The 16,258-nt window shown below is 41.5% G+C and overlaps 1 protein-coding gene across 2 annotated transcripts; it reads right to left on the bottom strand.

The window, feature by feature from the left end:
* Positions 1-4,087: 4,087 nt before the first annotated feature.
* LENG9 (leukocyte receptor cluster member 9) lies at positions 4,088-15,960 on the bottom strand. 2 transcript variants are annotated; one of them, XM_073602869.1, is made up of 2 exons: positions 15,828-15,960; positions 4,088-5,504 (listed from the first exon to the last, which is right to left on the bottom strand). In XM_073602869.1, the coding sequence occupies exon 2, from the start codon at positions 5,482-5,484 to the stop codon at positions 4,213-4,215; it is 1,272 nt and encodes a 423-aa protein (XP_073458970.1). In that variant the 5' UTR covers positions 5,485-5,504; positions 15,828-15,960; the 3' UTR covers positions 4,088-4,212. The 2 variants fall into 2 exon arrangements, with proteins under 2 accessions (XP_073458970.1, XP_073458968.1); XM_073602867.1 differs by having other exon boundaries at positions 15,721-15,946.
* Between the last annotated feature and the right edge of the window lie 298 nt (positions 15,961-16,258).

Here is a 16,258-nt window from a genome sequence, read left to right as displayed (position 1 = left end):
TCTCTTTCGCGGCCTTACGTTCTTCACATGATATCCCCCTTAGGGAGCATTATAGTTACTTGCAAATTAGACATTTTCTCAGACAACTTACAACATCACATTCTTCCCCCTTTGTCATGACACCATTTGAAAGCCTTTGTAGATTACGCCCCCAATCCTCGGGTTTGATTTCTCTAATATATACTGCTATAATTAATTCTAAGACAACACCATTGAGACCCTACCAACTCCAATGGGAGGCTGAGTTCGGGAAACAATTAGACCCGGAGGACTGGCATAGTATGACTACTGCGCTATTTAAATGTTCCAAGAATGTTCTCTTTTTAGAGAATGCGTATAAAGTCTTCTATAGATGGTATTATACTCTGGCTAGATTAGCTAGTTTCATCACATCTTACTCCCCCCTCTGTTTTCGCGGGTGCTCACGGGAGGGCACGATGGCGCATATTTGGTGGACCTGTCCCAGGGTCTGCAGACTATGGGTTAGAGTATATGCACTATTACGTAAATCTTTTTAATACTAAGATAAAGCGGGATCCTTTTGAAGCCCTTTTATGGAAACCAATTGCAGAACTTCTTCGTCCTCAACGTCAGTTAGCAGTACAGATTTTCACTGCAACTAAACTTACCATAGCAAGAGCCTGGAAAACCCCGAACCTTAGTTTTGAAGCAGTTAAAAATACTGTGAATGATATCATGGTAAATGAGAAACTTACGGCCATATTGCTGGACAATCACGATAAGTTCCTCAGGATATGGCAACCCTGGGGGACTTACAATCGCCCATCAAGATTTGATCTAACGCTCCTTTCCTTATAATAAGCCTTCGTTCCCCCCACCCCAGGGTCCTTCCTTCCTTTCTCTTCTTTCTACCCCCCTCCTTTCCTACTTTCAATTTCTCTCTCCTTCTCTTTATTCAGGCCCTCGGGCTTAATTCTACAATGATCAGAAAATTAATATAATAAACAAATGATTACATTCAGAGGTATTTTATCCTCTCTGAGGTTATTCAATTTAATCTGAATTTATTACTGGTTCTTTATGTTTTTCTTTATTTTATATTTTTATTCTACTTTTTTTTTTTTTTTATATATTTTTTCATGTAAAGTTATGTATTGCAACAACATTTCGCATTGTATTTTTTAGTTATTCATGTATGTATGCAATCATATTAATATGTACTGATATCATACCGCTACGCCAGAATACGTGGGATGTAGATATGCCTTGGTATGTCGTCTGGCCTCGGCATTGAATCGCCTGAGTCCAGGCTTAAATCTTTGATCAATAGCTCCACCCGCCGGATGTCGGCAGCCTTATACCAGTTAATTCATGATGTATCCATCACTGTTTTGCACTTTTCTGTTGATATATATTTTCAATAAAACCTTTTGTACAAAAAAGTAAATTCATTAACCACTTGTCGACCGGCCCATAGTAAAAATACATCATTATTTTGATGGTAAATACCGGGGTTATGGCAGCAGTTAGCTGCCATAACCCCAGAATTGTCTTTTACTATGGTCGGTTCTCTTTCAGATAAAAGTCCCAGAGGCGGATTCGCCACTGGACCACTTTTAAAAGCGTCAGGAGGAGCGCCCCTCCCGCCACTTTACGGTCGTTCCCGGGCTTACCTGACCCATTGGTAAAGCCCGGGAGTGACCTGATGCAGCCGTTTGCTGGGCTATGAGAAAAGTGAGGCCAAGATGGCTGCCACTCGTCTCTATGCCCTTGGGGGACCGGAGTGCGATGTCTGATGTCACTTCAGGATCCCGGGTCATAATAATTTTTTTTTTTTTTTTAAAGCCAAAGCTAAAAAAAAAAATAAAAATAATTTTGCTTTTAAAGGTAAATTAAAGATTTGGGGTCTTTTTGACCTCAGATCTCTCAATAAAGAGGACCTGTCATCCTTATTTCTATTACAAGGGATGTTTTCAATCCTTTGTAATAGGAATAAAAGCTATAAAAAAAAGTAAAAGGGACAGTGTAAAAATAAAACGTAAAATAAATAAGAAAAAAAAAATAAATGTAAAGCACCCCATCTCGCAGAAACAAACACATACATAAGTTGTGCAAGCATATGTAAACAGTGTTTAAACCACCCATGTTGCAACAATCACCATCTTATTCTCTAGGGTCTCTGCTAAAAAAAACCATATACGCTATATTACCAAAAGTATTGGGACGCCTGCCTTTACACACACATGAACTTTAATGGCATCTCAGTCTTACTCTGTAGGGTTCTAAATAGAGTTGGCCCACCCTTTGCAGCTATAACAGCTTCAATTCTTCTGGTAAGGCTGTCCACAAGGTTTAGGATTGTGTCTGGGAATGTATGGGAATGTTTGACCATTCTTCCAGAAGTGCATTTGTGAGGTCAGGCACTGATGTGGACGAGAAGGCCTAGCTCATAGTCTCTGCTCTAATTCATCCCAATGGTGTTCTATCGGGTTGAGGTCAGGACTCTGTGCAGGCCAGTCAAGTTCCTCACCCCAAACTCGCTCATCCAAGTCTTTATGGATCATGCTTTGTGCACTGGTCCAAATCATTGGTGGAGGGGGATTACGGTGTGGGGTTGTTTTTTATTATATGGGTTGGGCTTGACCCCTTAGTTCCAGTGAAAGGAACTCTTATGCCACGTACACACGAGCAGACTTTACGGCATACTTGGTTCGGCGGACCGGAGTCTGTCGGACAATTCGATCGCGTGTGGGCTCCGGCTGACTTTTTCCCCCCAAAAGTTTGACAGACCTAGAAATGAAACATGTTTCAAATCTTTTTGATGGACTCGAGTCCGGTCGAAAAGTCCGCTCGTCTGTATGCTAGACCGAAGGACAAAAACCGACGCTAGGGCAGCTATTGGCCATGAACTTCCTTGTTTTAGTCCGGTCGTACACCATCACGTAGGAATCCGTCGGACTTTGATTGATCATGTGTAGGCAAGTCCGTTCATTTGGAAAGTCCGTTGAAAATTCCGCCGAACCAAGTATGCCGTAAAGTCCGGTCGTGTGTTTGCGGCATTAAGGTGTCAGCAAACCAAGACATTTTGGGCAGTTTCATGCTCCCAACTTTGTGGAAACTGTTTGGGGATGGCCCCTTCCTGTTCCCACATTCTGCACACCAGTGCACAAACAAGGTCCATAAAGACATGGATGAACGATTTTCAGGTGAAGGAACTTGACTGAGTCCTGACCTCAACCTGATAGAACACCTTTGGGATGAATTAGAGTGGAGACTACAAGCCAGGCCTTCTTGTCCACATCAGTGCCTGACATCACAAATGCGCTTTTGGAAGAATGCTCAAACATTCCCATAGACACACTACTAAAACTCGTGGACGACCTTCCCAGAAGAGTTCAAGCTGTTATAGCTGCAAAGGGTGGGCCAACTCAATATTAAACGCTACGGACTAAGACTGGGATGCTATTAAAGTTCATGTGTGTGTAAAGACAGGCGTCACAATGCTTTTGGTAATATAGTGTATATAATGTTTTGGAGTTCTAAGTAATTTTCTTGCAAAAATACTAATTTAAACTTTTAAACAAAAAGTTCCAGAAAAGGCCTGGTCTTCATTTTTTCTTGATAATTTGCATTTGATAAACCGCAGCACAAATATTGAAATTTAACAAAATATTGTAATAATTGCAACAATGACCATTTTATTTTCTAGTGCCTTTGCTTTCAGAAAATATATAATGTGTGGGGGTTCTAAGTAATTTTCTGAGAAAAAAAAGCAGATTTTTACATGTATGTGAGAACTTGCAGAATTGGCTTGGGCAAAAAAGTAGTAAAAGAAATTTGCCTTATTTTTCTACATATATTTTGGAGAAATTTTGTGGCTTGTGATCCTTTATACTGTCTTGGAGTTTTTCCTTTTTTAAGTAGTCTATATATTTATGCATTGTCTGCAATTCGATCACAGTTTCTTCAGAAACATTTAATAAACAATAATGGAAGAAAACATCTAATTTGTTACTAATTGTAAGGTTTCAACATATTTATTGGATGACATTGCACAGTTCTCAGAATCGGAGGCTTTTTATTTTGAACACCTAGAGTAAAAGAAAATAGGACTATTATCCAAAGCAGCTTTCTATTTTCTTTATTCTAAAAAAACAGCTGGAAACCAATTGGTTGCTGCTCCCAACAGACTTTTCTGTTATTCTTTTATAAAACAAATTAAGCAGATTGTTTAGCGTACAGCCGTATATATTAGTACAGTGGCAGTTCTAGAAGTGTTGTATAAAATCCATCAGTACGCCTTGAACTCCTGGCATGACAAAAGCTAATGGTGTCAATATGTTGTGCCCCGAAATGAGTAATCTGGATATTGTTGTAAACCTCTGGTAGGAACAGAAGGCTGGGATTTTTACTGGCCAAATTTCTAGGTACTTTAGCTATGGTCACATGGAAGCTGGAGGAAGTTGGTGGATCTATCACTACTAAGCCTCTGCTGCGAAACCTTTGGTTTAGATTTTCCACAAAGCTTGACAGTCCTGGTACAAACATGGGTGCCAAATAGAGCACACGTGAATGAAAATCTTTCAGTCCATCAAAGCTTAAAATGAAGCTTGGAGAAAGGATCCTCTGAATTTCAGTCCTAATTTCTTGAAGGACAGTATGAACAATTTCCATTTCATCTGAAGTGACCAAATGCAAAAGGCACAATGTTAAATGAAGTTCTGGCACAGGAATAAGGAATGGTTCTATTTCTGTGTTATGTTTTATCAGAACATCTTGCACCTCTTTTACAGAGCCTCTCACTTCTTCGCTGCTAATACGGACTGCTATAAAGTGAGTAGGCCTTACTTTTTTAGTGCTTTGTTTCTGCAAATGATTATCTAGGGTACTATTCTCGCAGTCTTCTTCTTCATCCAACACATCAGGGGCCAGTTGTTTCTTCTCTTCCTTATCATTCTGTTCTGTTTGTACCAGAGGTTTGTGCTGTGCAATTATGTCTAAGATTGTCAATCCGCTTCCTGTTGAACCAAACACATCATCTGTGCGACTAGTTTTGTCCCAGACCACCAGTTCTTGATATTTAAAGTACTGGATGCGATGTTTAGGTATGGCAAGGACATCTATCCCAGCTGAAGCTAAATCTTCCCAGCAAAAATCTGAGAATGGTTTTTCAATTACCCCCACAAATCTATCAAGATAACCAATTAAAAAATGCTCCTTGGGTAAATTTGGGTCCCATTGGATTCTGGAGATGACATCACTGGCTGTCTTCATAGGAGGCTTTTTGCCTATTGGTTTACTGGGTCTCTTGTCTTTGCTTATGTTGTCTTTATTGGCAGTAGGTTGTTCAGAAACGCCAGATGCAGCGACATGAGTGTTTCGGCATCTGTCGCCAAATCTACATGTTCCTGCAAGAAAAAATTGGCATACTGTGTCATCAGATGACTCCTCTGGTTCTTCTGTTTCATTCTGTGAGGTCTCTTCTTCCATTTTGGCATCAGCGTCACAATCACTTCTCTCCATTTTTAGTTTAGTTAAGTTCTCTAAAAACAAGACAAAATGAAAAACACAAAAATGAAACCCTAAATTAGGACTGTAATATCACAAATAAATTATGGTCAAATATTAGTATTTTCTTTTTAAAAGGAAAATGGAACATTATACTAAAAAATAGTTAAATCCAGCCCAACATTTTATTGTAATCATTTTTTTTTTTAATTTTGGTAGCATGTAAATGAACCAAATAAGTTTTTATTGCCATCTGCAGTCCATTGCAAAATATTTCTTCTTGCTTCTTTTTACATGGCCACAACAGGAAGTAGTATAAATCTCCCCGAAGTGAGGGAAACCCCTAATTTTTACAGTTGTCACATTCCTTATTGGAATGTTTCCCTCTGTTATTATGCCAGTGACAAACATTTTTTATTGCTATTATTTTCCTGTGACAACACAGCAGGTACATGAATAAGAGTTGAGTTATGGGACATTGTAAAAAACCATTATATAATCTCTCTATAAACTTCATTCTAAAGGAATTCCTTTACCGATATAGATTACTAATCATTTTCATAGAAACTTCATAGGAACCTTATAGAGTCTTCCAAACTAGATATGCTGTGCATTCATTTTATCCAAATTCATTTTCCAAATTCTATTGTGATCCGCATAATACACTGTGTAGTCAGCTCTGGACTCCAGAACAGCTGCATGACCTACTATGGTGATAGTTACGATTTTCATAACCAGGACAAATGGTGAGCAATACGAACTTGACTGTGGGTTTAAAACTTTAAAAACTATCTAAAACTAAAAAATATTTTGTCTGAAGTTCTACTTTAAAGCATGTACAGCAATTCTGTTCTAAAATTTGCAGATTGTAGATTTTAGGAGATGTAGAGAGACCAGCTATGAGCCAGCTGTGATTGATAGGGATGGAGGTCGAGAGGATACAGGAGTTCCATTTCTTGGGAACAATAATTAGGCAGGATCTGTAATGGACAGGGCACGTATCATGTCTGGTGGGCAAGCTCTTCAGAGTTTGTACTTCTTGAGGAAGCTTTGGAGGGCAGGTTTTTCTGAGCGGATCCTCCTCAGCTTCTATAAGGCTGCAATTGAGAGTGTGCTGACTTCTCACATCTCTCTGTGGCAAGGTATGTGCACGGTCCATAACAGAAATACCTTACAGAGATTTGCTAAAGGGGGCGTATTTACCAAGTATTGAATAACTAGGAGAGAGAAGGTGCCTTCAGACAGCTCCTGCGAATGCCTTGTTTACAGTATTGCCCTCTGGCAGGCAATTCAGGAGTATTTCCTCTCTTACTACCAGGCTGCAAAACAGTTTATTTCCGCAGTTCCTACATTTTTTGGAATGTTAGAGGCTTTTTAGGGTTAAATTAAATACGCAGTATGTATTTTTTTTATGCAATGTATGTGTTGTTTTTATGAAGATAATGTCCCTGTGAGGTATGTGATGTCTTTTATGTAAGGGGGCTGCATCTGCATTTAATTTTATGATTTTTATTGTAAAATGATAATAAATTATTCTGATTCTGACACATTAAATACAATCCTTTTTTTGACCACCTCTGGTTCACAGAAGATTTTGGCACCTGCTAGGCCTGTGTCCGTGTTCTGGATAATGCCTATGGCTTTTTTATTGTTCAGGATCCCTGGGGTGTGTAATAACTATGTGAGTAGTTGTAGATGTAGAACTTCCATTGGACTCCAATGACCACTCTCTCTCCCAGCAGTTTCCAGCACTTTCTGACAGGATTTGAAGTATGCTGTAGCTGAACATTGTGGACCAGAATAAGCAACAGGATATATTCAATATTTTTTTTAAATACTTTTTATTGGTTTTCTGAAAGAATTGTACAATATTCAACATTTTAATTGCAGATTTTACCTCTCTACCATGTCAGCTTAACCACTTGCCTACTGGGCACTTTCACCCCCTTCCTGCCCAGGCCAAGGCCAATTTTCAGCTTTCAGCGCTGTCGCAATTTGAATGACAATTGCGCGGTCATGCAACACTGTTTTTATACTTTTTTCCCACACAAATAGAGCTTTCTTTTGGTGGTATTTAATCACCACTGGGCATTGATGGGCTGCACTGATGAGGCGGCACTGATGAGGCGGCACTGGTGGGCACTGATGAGGCGGCACTGGTGGGCACTGATGAGGTGACACTGATAGGTGGCACTGATAGGTGACACTGATGAGGAGGCACTGATGGCCACTGATTGGCAGCACTGATGGGCCCTTATTGACAGCACTGGTGGGCAGTGTTGGGACTGCACATATAATCAGACCTGGATCGCGGCAATCTCCCGTTCTGAGCCCCGGTATAGCCGCCTCAGGGGACCGGGGCTTAGAAATTCCCATAGCTGAAACTCCAAAATGTACCCTGTCAGGATGGACGTTTAGGAGCATTTTAATTGGTCAACGCATGGGCGGCGCCGACCAATCAGAACCCGCATAGCCTGACAAGTCTACGGGAGATTGCTGCTCAACAGGTCAGCGGGACTGGGGGGGGGGGGGAATGAGGAGGGGGTCCTGTGCAAGTTCACCTTACAGACTTTTTTGTAAAGGTGAACTTACACTTTAAGTTTTGTTTAGTCCGTTACTCTACCTCTCAACCCTAATAACAGTCTCAGCCCCCTCTGGCACACCTGGCAATAGTGTAAGTGCAATAACTAGGGATGAGCCGAACACCCTCTGGTTCGGTTCGCACCAGAACATGCGAACAGACAACAAATTTGTACGAAGATGCAAACACCCTTAAAGTCTATGGGACACGAACGTGAAAAATCAAAAGTGTTAATTTTAAAGGCTTATATGCAAGTGTTTGGGTCCTTCCCCAGGGGACATGTATCAATGCAAAAAAAAGTTTTCAGGAGCAATGATTTTAATAATGCTTGAAGTGAAACAATAAGAATAAAATATTCCTTTAAATATCGTGCCTGGGGGTCCCCTTAGTCTGCCTGTAAAGTAGTGCATCTTTCCCATGTTTATAATAGTACCACAGCAAAATGACATTTCTAAAGGAAAAAATGTCATTTAAATTTGCTTGCAGCTGTAATGTATTGCCAGATCCCAGCAATATACATAAAAAATCATAGAAAAAAGCGGTTTTTTTTTACATGACGTCAGAAGGGGCGGGGTCACCCATTTACATTCACCGGGTGGCCCTGCCCTTGGCTATATAACAGCTGTCACCGCGAAAAGACTGCAGACGGCTGGATGCCTCCCATGGAGGTGGAGTTCTTCCGTTATTTTTTGTTTTTTTGCTCGGGACCGTTGGCGCTGTGATTGAAGATGGACGGACATCGCGGGACACTTTTCCTTTATTAGAAAAAAAGTGTCTCCTGTCTTTTTTACACTTTTTGGGTGAATGGGTAGGGGTACAATATATCCCATACCCATTCACATGGTGGGGGGGGGGGCGGGATCTGGGGGCATGTGGCCTTGTACAGTCCAGGTTGCATGCTCGGATAAGGGTCTGGTATAGATTTTTGGGGGGGCCCACACCATTTTTTTTTACTTTGGCGCGGGGTTCCCCTTATAATCTATACCAGACCTAAAGGGTCTGGTATGGATTTTGGAGGGGACCCCCACACCATTTTCTCTTAAAATTTTAGCGCAGTGTTCCCCTTAACCACTTCAATACACTGTGTTAGATATAGGCTACGCTAAATCCAGAGTGTGTGTGTGTGTGTGTGTGTGTGTGTGTGTGTGTGTGTGTGTGTGTATATATATATATATATATATATATATACATATACACACACACACACACACACACACACACACACACTAGACTGTATATACTGTTGTGTGAAAAAGTATTTTCCCCCTTTCTGATTTTAAATTGTTTTGCATATTTCTCACACTTAAATGACTCAGATCATCATAATCAAAGATAACCTGAGTATGATGGTTTCATTTATTAAGGCAAAAAAGCTGTCCAAACCTGCCTGGCTTTATGTGAAAAAGTAATTTCCCTCTAAACCTAATAATTGGTTGTGCCAGCCTTGGTGGCAACAACTGTAATCAAGCGTTTGCGATAACTGGCAATGAGTCTTTCACATTGCTGTGGAGCAATTTTGGCCCACTCTTCTTTGCAGAATTGTTTTAATTCAGCCACATTGGAGGGTTTTCCATGGTCATGATACAGCATCTCAATTGGATTTAAGTCCGGGTTTTGACTAGGCCACTCCAAAACCTAAATTTTGCTTTGTTTGAACCATTTGGAGGTGGACCTGCTGTTGTGTTTCGGATCATTGTCATGCTGCATCACCCAGGTGCACTTAATCTAGTTGAGGTCATGAACTGATGGCCGGACATTCTCCTTTAGGATTTTCTGGTAGATCTCAGAATTTAATGGTTCCATCAATTATGGTAAGTCGTCTAGGTCCTGAAGCTGCAAAGCAGCCCCAGACCATCACGCTACCACCAGCATGTCTGACTGTTGGTATGATGTTCTTGTTATGAAATGCTGTATTAGTTTTATGCCAGATGTAACGGGATGCACACCTTCCAAAAAGTTTAATTTTTGTCTCATCGGTCCACAGAATACTTGCCTAAAGGTCTAATCAAGATTTTGTTTGGTAAATGTGAGATGAGCCTTTGTGTTCTCTTTGGTCAGCAGTGGCTTTGGCCTTGGAACTCTCCCATGGATGTCATTTTTGCCTAGTCCTACTTATTGTTGAATCATGAACACTGATCTTACCTGAGGCAAGTGAGGCCTGCAGTTCTTTAGATGTTGTTCTGGGTCCTTTTTATGACCTCCTGGATGAGTTGTCGTCATGCTCTTGGAGTAATTTTTGTAGGCCGGACAGTCCTGGGAAGGTTCACCACTGTTCCAAGTTATCTCCATTTGTGGATAATGGCTCTCCCTGTGGTTCACTGGAGTACCAAAGCCTTAGACATGGCTTTGAAACCCTTCCTAGACCGATACATGTACATTACTTTGTTTCTAAACTATTCTTGAATTTTTTTTAGATTGTGGCATGATGCGTGGCTTTTTGTGATCTGTTAGCGTGCTTCTCTTTGTCAGACAGCTTCTATTTATGTGATTTCTTGATTCAATAGGTCTGGCAGTAATCAGGCCTGGATGTGGCAAGTGAAATGTAACTTTCCAAAAAAATTGTGGTTAATCACAGTTAATTCATGATTAAGCATGGGAATCATACTTTTTCACATAGAGCCAGGCAGGTTTGAACAGCTTTTTGCCCTTAATAAATGAAGTAATAATTTAAAAACTGCATCTTGGATTTACTCTGGTTATCTTTGTGTCATTTTAAAATTTGTTTGATGATCTGAGAGAAATATGCAAAAAAAGAAAAAAAATCAGGAAGGGGGCAAATACTTTTTCACACAACTGTATATTTCAAATACACTGCCACTAACTAACTAACCTGCCTGCCTAATCTAGCTTAATCTATCTCCGCCCACACACTATACACGGCCGCTATGTAAGCAGCCTTATATAGTGTGGGGCGTGGACTTAGTCCCCCTGAGCCATGATTGGCCAAAGGCCCCCCCTGCCTTTGGCCAATTATGGCTCTCTCAGCAGAGCGCACTGTGATTGGCTAAAGCATGCATGTCAGGTGCCCGATTTGGTCAATCATCATCCAGCAATGCACTGGGATCTCGCAGTGTATTATGGGGCATTTTGCGGCGCTCAAATTTCCCGCAAACGCCCCATATGTTTGGTTCATTTTAGAACAAACGAACACCCGATGTTCGAGTCGAACTTAAGTTTGACTCGAACCGCGGGCTCATCCCTAGCAATAACCAATGAGAAACACACACGTTATGATAAAACACAGAAATTGTCTTTACTGCAATATTTCTGTGGAAAAGTAACAAGCAGTAACAATATATATGTTCAAAGAATGCAATGGGAGAGCAATAACCGAGGTTATGAACAATATAGCTCAATACTATATTCAGGCTGCTTTCAGTGGATTCAAAACTTAAGAATAACTCCAAGACCAGAGGCACACATACATGGCAAATAAATCACAATATGGCAATCCGTATTAGATTGGTTACCTTAAGAGCCCTTTCACGCTAATTTCAGCGGCACTTTACCGTTGTTTTAATGGCGCTTTTCAGCCGCTAGCGGGGTGCTTTTAACCACTGCTAGCAGCCGAAGAAAGGGTTAAAAGCGCTCGTGTTGCACTTATTTCAATTTTGCATTCATTTCGCCCCAAAGATGCTGCTTGCAGGGCTTTTTCCTGCAAGTGCACCAGGCTTTCACATTGGGGTGGCATGGGAGACGTTTTTCAGGTGCTTTACAGGTGCTTTTTGTAGCACTAAAATGCCTGAAAAACGCCTTCAGTGTGAAAGGGGTCTTACTCAGATTAGCTCTGTGAGTCCAGGCAGGAGGAGAGCAGGAGGAATTATCTTTGTTAGGCCTCTCTCTTCTGTCCCCTGACACCACAGGCCCAACTTTAAACACTTTATTCAAATCAACATGTAATGGCTTAACTTCCTAGATAAACTGTCCCACACACCCACTGCATATACAGTGCCCTGAATATGTGTGTGCGGGTCCGTATGGCACTAGTAGCTTCAGTCCTTTTAAAGAAAAGTCTTCAGCTAGCCACTTTCATTGGTGCACTTAAACTCCTGAATAGCAGAGCCAAACAACACAACTTGCCCTGATTATCAGGTAAAGAAGGCAGGATCTTTCTCAGTAAGGTGAAAGGACAAAGGTGTCTGTATACAGTGTCCCTGGAAATGGATGGCCTTATCCTTTAGCCCTGAGGCACTACAAGTGTCAGCAAGATGACTAACAGCAATGACATCTGTATACAGTGTCCATTTAACTTCTTCTGTGGTGCAATGTCACTGTTTCCTGCAAATGGGCAAAAGCTCCCTCACCCAACCCTGTGGTCAAGGCCCAAACAAACATCCTGGAACAGCTGGCTCTCCTGGCAACCTCACACTGACTGGTCACCTCAATTGGAACGCTTCACCAATAGTCAGGTGCACCTGGGATCCCCCTCTCTCAGGCTGGATGTGAAATCACCTGGGAGACAGCATCTCTCCCTCAGGTCTGATCTCTTCCTCCGCCTCGTGCCGTTTGAATTCTCCACAGGAAATCAAAATGTAGTCTCTCCTTTCCTGCCCTCAGAGCATGCTGGTCTTTTTTAGTTCCATACAGTTAAATCTGAATGTGAAACTTGAGTCCTGGAACTGCGATTCCCTTTATCACTCTGCTGACAGGATGTGATGACACAGAGTCTTAGCTGGCACTAGAGGGAAACAGTCTCATTTCAACAATGTTGCAGAGTGTCTTTTGATACTGCAGGTAAGATAGCCTGCTCCCTGCTACATACTACTAAATCTAACACTCCCCTCAAAGCAAACCGTCAATACTGCTGTCTGAAGGTGTTTCTGTCTCCTTCATCCACAGTGGGGGCACTCTAATACAGAAGCCTTGTTACTGGCCAAATCACCAGGTGAAAACACAGGGAAAAAGCCAAAGAAAATAAAACTAATGCAGCCACCATATCTAATGATTGGTAAGCTGCCTTTTACTACATTTTGGCTTGGGGTTTATTACCGCTTTAAGATAATTTTGTAGGTAGGAGAAAGCATTTCCTTAGCCACCCCTCCTCCATTTATCAGTCATCAGACTTTATTATAATGTTGTAGCAAGCCACGTTGTGAGAGGCTGCAGCAGGGGGTTGGTCTGTGTCAGACATTTGTACACAAAGTATAGAATTGCACTGAAGCAGATGGTGTTCCTGGATAATACCTGAACAAAGAGGGCTCGTTCCCTCTGCAGAGAAGAGTGGATACATTCTTTGACAAAGGTGCACTGTAATCTTTCTGAAAGCTTTTTGGCAAACTACACTGACCATTCAGCCCAGGTTCACATTTCAGTGATTTGGCATGTGATTTGACACGTCAAATCGCATGCCAAATTGGCGGGTATTGCCGGCAATAACACTGTCTGAATCAGTGCGACTCCAACTTTGCGGCACTGCACAGATTCCAAAATGTAGTTCCTGTTCTACTTTTGGCGACTTCGGAGTGTGATTTGTATAGACATCTGTGCAGCAACCCGCACAGATGTCTCTGAAATTGCAGCCGAAGTCGGGACTGACATACGGGAATGAAATCGTGCGAGTTCAGCTGAACTCGCACAATTTCAATCCCGCTGTCAGTGTGAACCTGGACTAATCATTTTGCTACTAAGAGATTTAAAGTGGAAGTCCATGCAAAAACTAAAATCCCTGCATCTATAGCCACCACAGATCTAACACTAACCTCTCTATCCCTGTAAAGAAAAAATGAGTATACATACCTTTTTGGAAGCAGATCTGACCCGCTCCAATTGGATTCCACGCTTCACTGTAGAGGCGGGTGCAGAGGAGACGGAGGACAACGGAAGCCCCATAGTAACTCTATGGGTGACGTCACTTCCCATTCATTTCACAGCCGTTGTCCTCCGTGTCCTCTGCAGAGCTTCCGTCGCTGCCAATTTGGATGGAGCGGGTCAGATCAGCTTCCAAAAAGGTATGTATACTAATTTATTCTTTACAGGGATAGAGAGGTTAGTGTTAGATCCCTGGTGTCTATAGATGCAGGGATTTTAGTTTTTGCATGGACTTCCACTTTAACTGATTGTTGGTAGTCCCTTTATTTGTAGCACATTGAAATATATATATATATATATGTTCATTGTGTAATATCTAATGCCTGCTACACACAATGAGATTATCAGACTTTTTTTTTTTTTAGGCTAATCTCTAGAGATGGGCTCGGCGTGTTAGAATTCCCACATGCCCTATCCCGCCAGGAAGCTGACACTGCACATGGCTAATCACAGGTAGTGAGACATTTCCCAGTTTGTAGCTGCACAGATCGGGAAATGTCACTGCCTGTGATTAGCCATGTGCAGTGTCGGCTTCCTGGCGGGATCGGACACGTGGAATTTCGAACACGCCCGAGCCCATCTCTACTAATCTCATACTGAAATAAAGAGGTTACTAAAGTGACGAAAATTCTCGTACGACAGAATAAAAATGCGGAAGTGATGTAATGTGTTGTAATGTATTTGTATTGTATCTTCGAACGACAACTGTACTGACTAAACAAAAATCATAAAAGAAAATTTTTCGTGCTTGTCCTAGCGAATAATATCGGATGAACTGTCGTGATCGGCTCTCGAAATCGGTGTACTAACGATGAGATTATTGTACGATCGATTCGAAAGCGGTATTTTTCATACGATTTTCTGATTGTGTGTATGGGCCATAAGGCTCACTATACATGTTACAATCTGACTGTACAATCAACCATAGATCTACCAAAGCTAGGTAATAGGAGCACCCACCTAATCTATCCAATCAGGCAGGCCCTTGTACTACATAGTAGAGTTGCCACTTCATCCCTATAAACCCGAACACATATTAATTACACAGGTTATGTGGCCGATTAAGGTGTATATTAAACTCACTTGGTGCCTTATGTGCATTAAATTAGCCTCAGAACCTGTGTAATTAATGCATACCTCCCAACATTTTGAGATGGGAATGAGGGACACCTACTAGCAAAAGTATGTAGGCATAGGACACGCCTCCTGCCACACCCCCTTAAAGGAGAATTAACCCCAAAAAAGTTAACTAAATCCATAAGGACTTTTTTTTTTACCACTACTAATCCTTTATATTGGCTTTTAAAATTTAAGAGTTTTTGCAGCAATGTATTAATTGGACAAGGGTTTAGCGCTGGGAAACACTTTTTGAAAGATAAAAAGTGCATTTTATATACAACTATATAGATCAGATCAAAATGAGGGACAAATGAGGAGGAAAGAGGGACATTACTCCAAATCAGGGACAGTCCCTCGAAATCAGGGACAGCTAGGAGCTATGTTAATGTGTTTGGGTTTAAAGGGCTGAGGTGACAACCCTACTACATAGTTGTTAGTAGACCTAAAGGGAATTGTACAACAAGACTGTAAGGTGTATGGTGAGACCAGGCTTTTCTGTCATGTTGATATCATCTAGCTCAGTGGTCATCAACCCTGTCCTCAGGGCCCACTAACAGGCCAGGTTTGCAAGATAACTGAAATACATCACAGGTGATATCATTTGCTGCTCAGTGATTGCCGTATTCTAGTCTGCATCTCCCCAAGTTAATACATAAAACCTGGCCTGTTAGTGGGCCCTGGGGACAGGGTTGCTGACCACTGATCTAGCTTATTTCACAACAACAACCCTTTTTAAAACTTACCAGGATCCACTTGGATTTAGAGCGATTTCTGATGCTTCCTCCTGTGCTTCCTCCCCTCACCTTCTGATCTGATACTTTGTACAGGAGTTGAAGTCACTGTGACTCACCTATTTACTGCTCTGTACGTCACATGGTCCTTAGTTACTAAACAAAACATTGTGCACAGACAAGCAGGAAGTACTATAGCTCTGTGATCAGAATGACGACTAAACCCCACCTTTCCCTGCAATGTGATCTGGGATGGGTGATGTACAAAGTTCTTCCACAAGAGGGCAGGCACCTTCTTACTTCTCATATGTGTCAGTCCCAGTACAGCCGTATACTTTTCATGTCAGCAACAGCCTGGCAATTCTTTTTTTAAGGATTTGAAACTTGTTCTGCTAACCTTGCTGTCTCTGGCTTTAATGCTTTTCCTGGTCACTGACTATGAACAAGCATACAATAACCAGCTGAGGTGAAGTCAGAACTCCCAATCGACTGTACATAGTTGTTCTGGGTCAGCGCCTAACTCCCCCCCCAGAAAATAGATTAGTAATGG

This window comes from Aquarana catesbeiana, linkage group LG10 (genome assembly GCF_042186555.1).
Source record: "Aquarana catesbeiana isolate 2022-GZ linkage group LG10, ASM4218655v1, whole genome shotgun sequence".
NCBI lineage: Eukaryota > Metazoa > Chordata > Amphibia > Anura > Ranidae > Aquarana > Aquarana catesbeiana.
The sequence above is the reverse complement of the archived record's forward strand: the minus strand, read 5'-3'. Positions and strand labels throughout refer to the sequence as shown.

Bases quoted from the DNA above. Each gene is read 5' to 3' on its own strand.
- LENG9 (XM_073602869.1), bottom strand. From the start codon at position 5,484: ATGGAGAGAAGTGATTGTGACGCTGATGCCAAAATGGAAGAAGAGACC.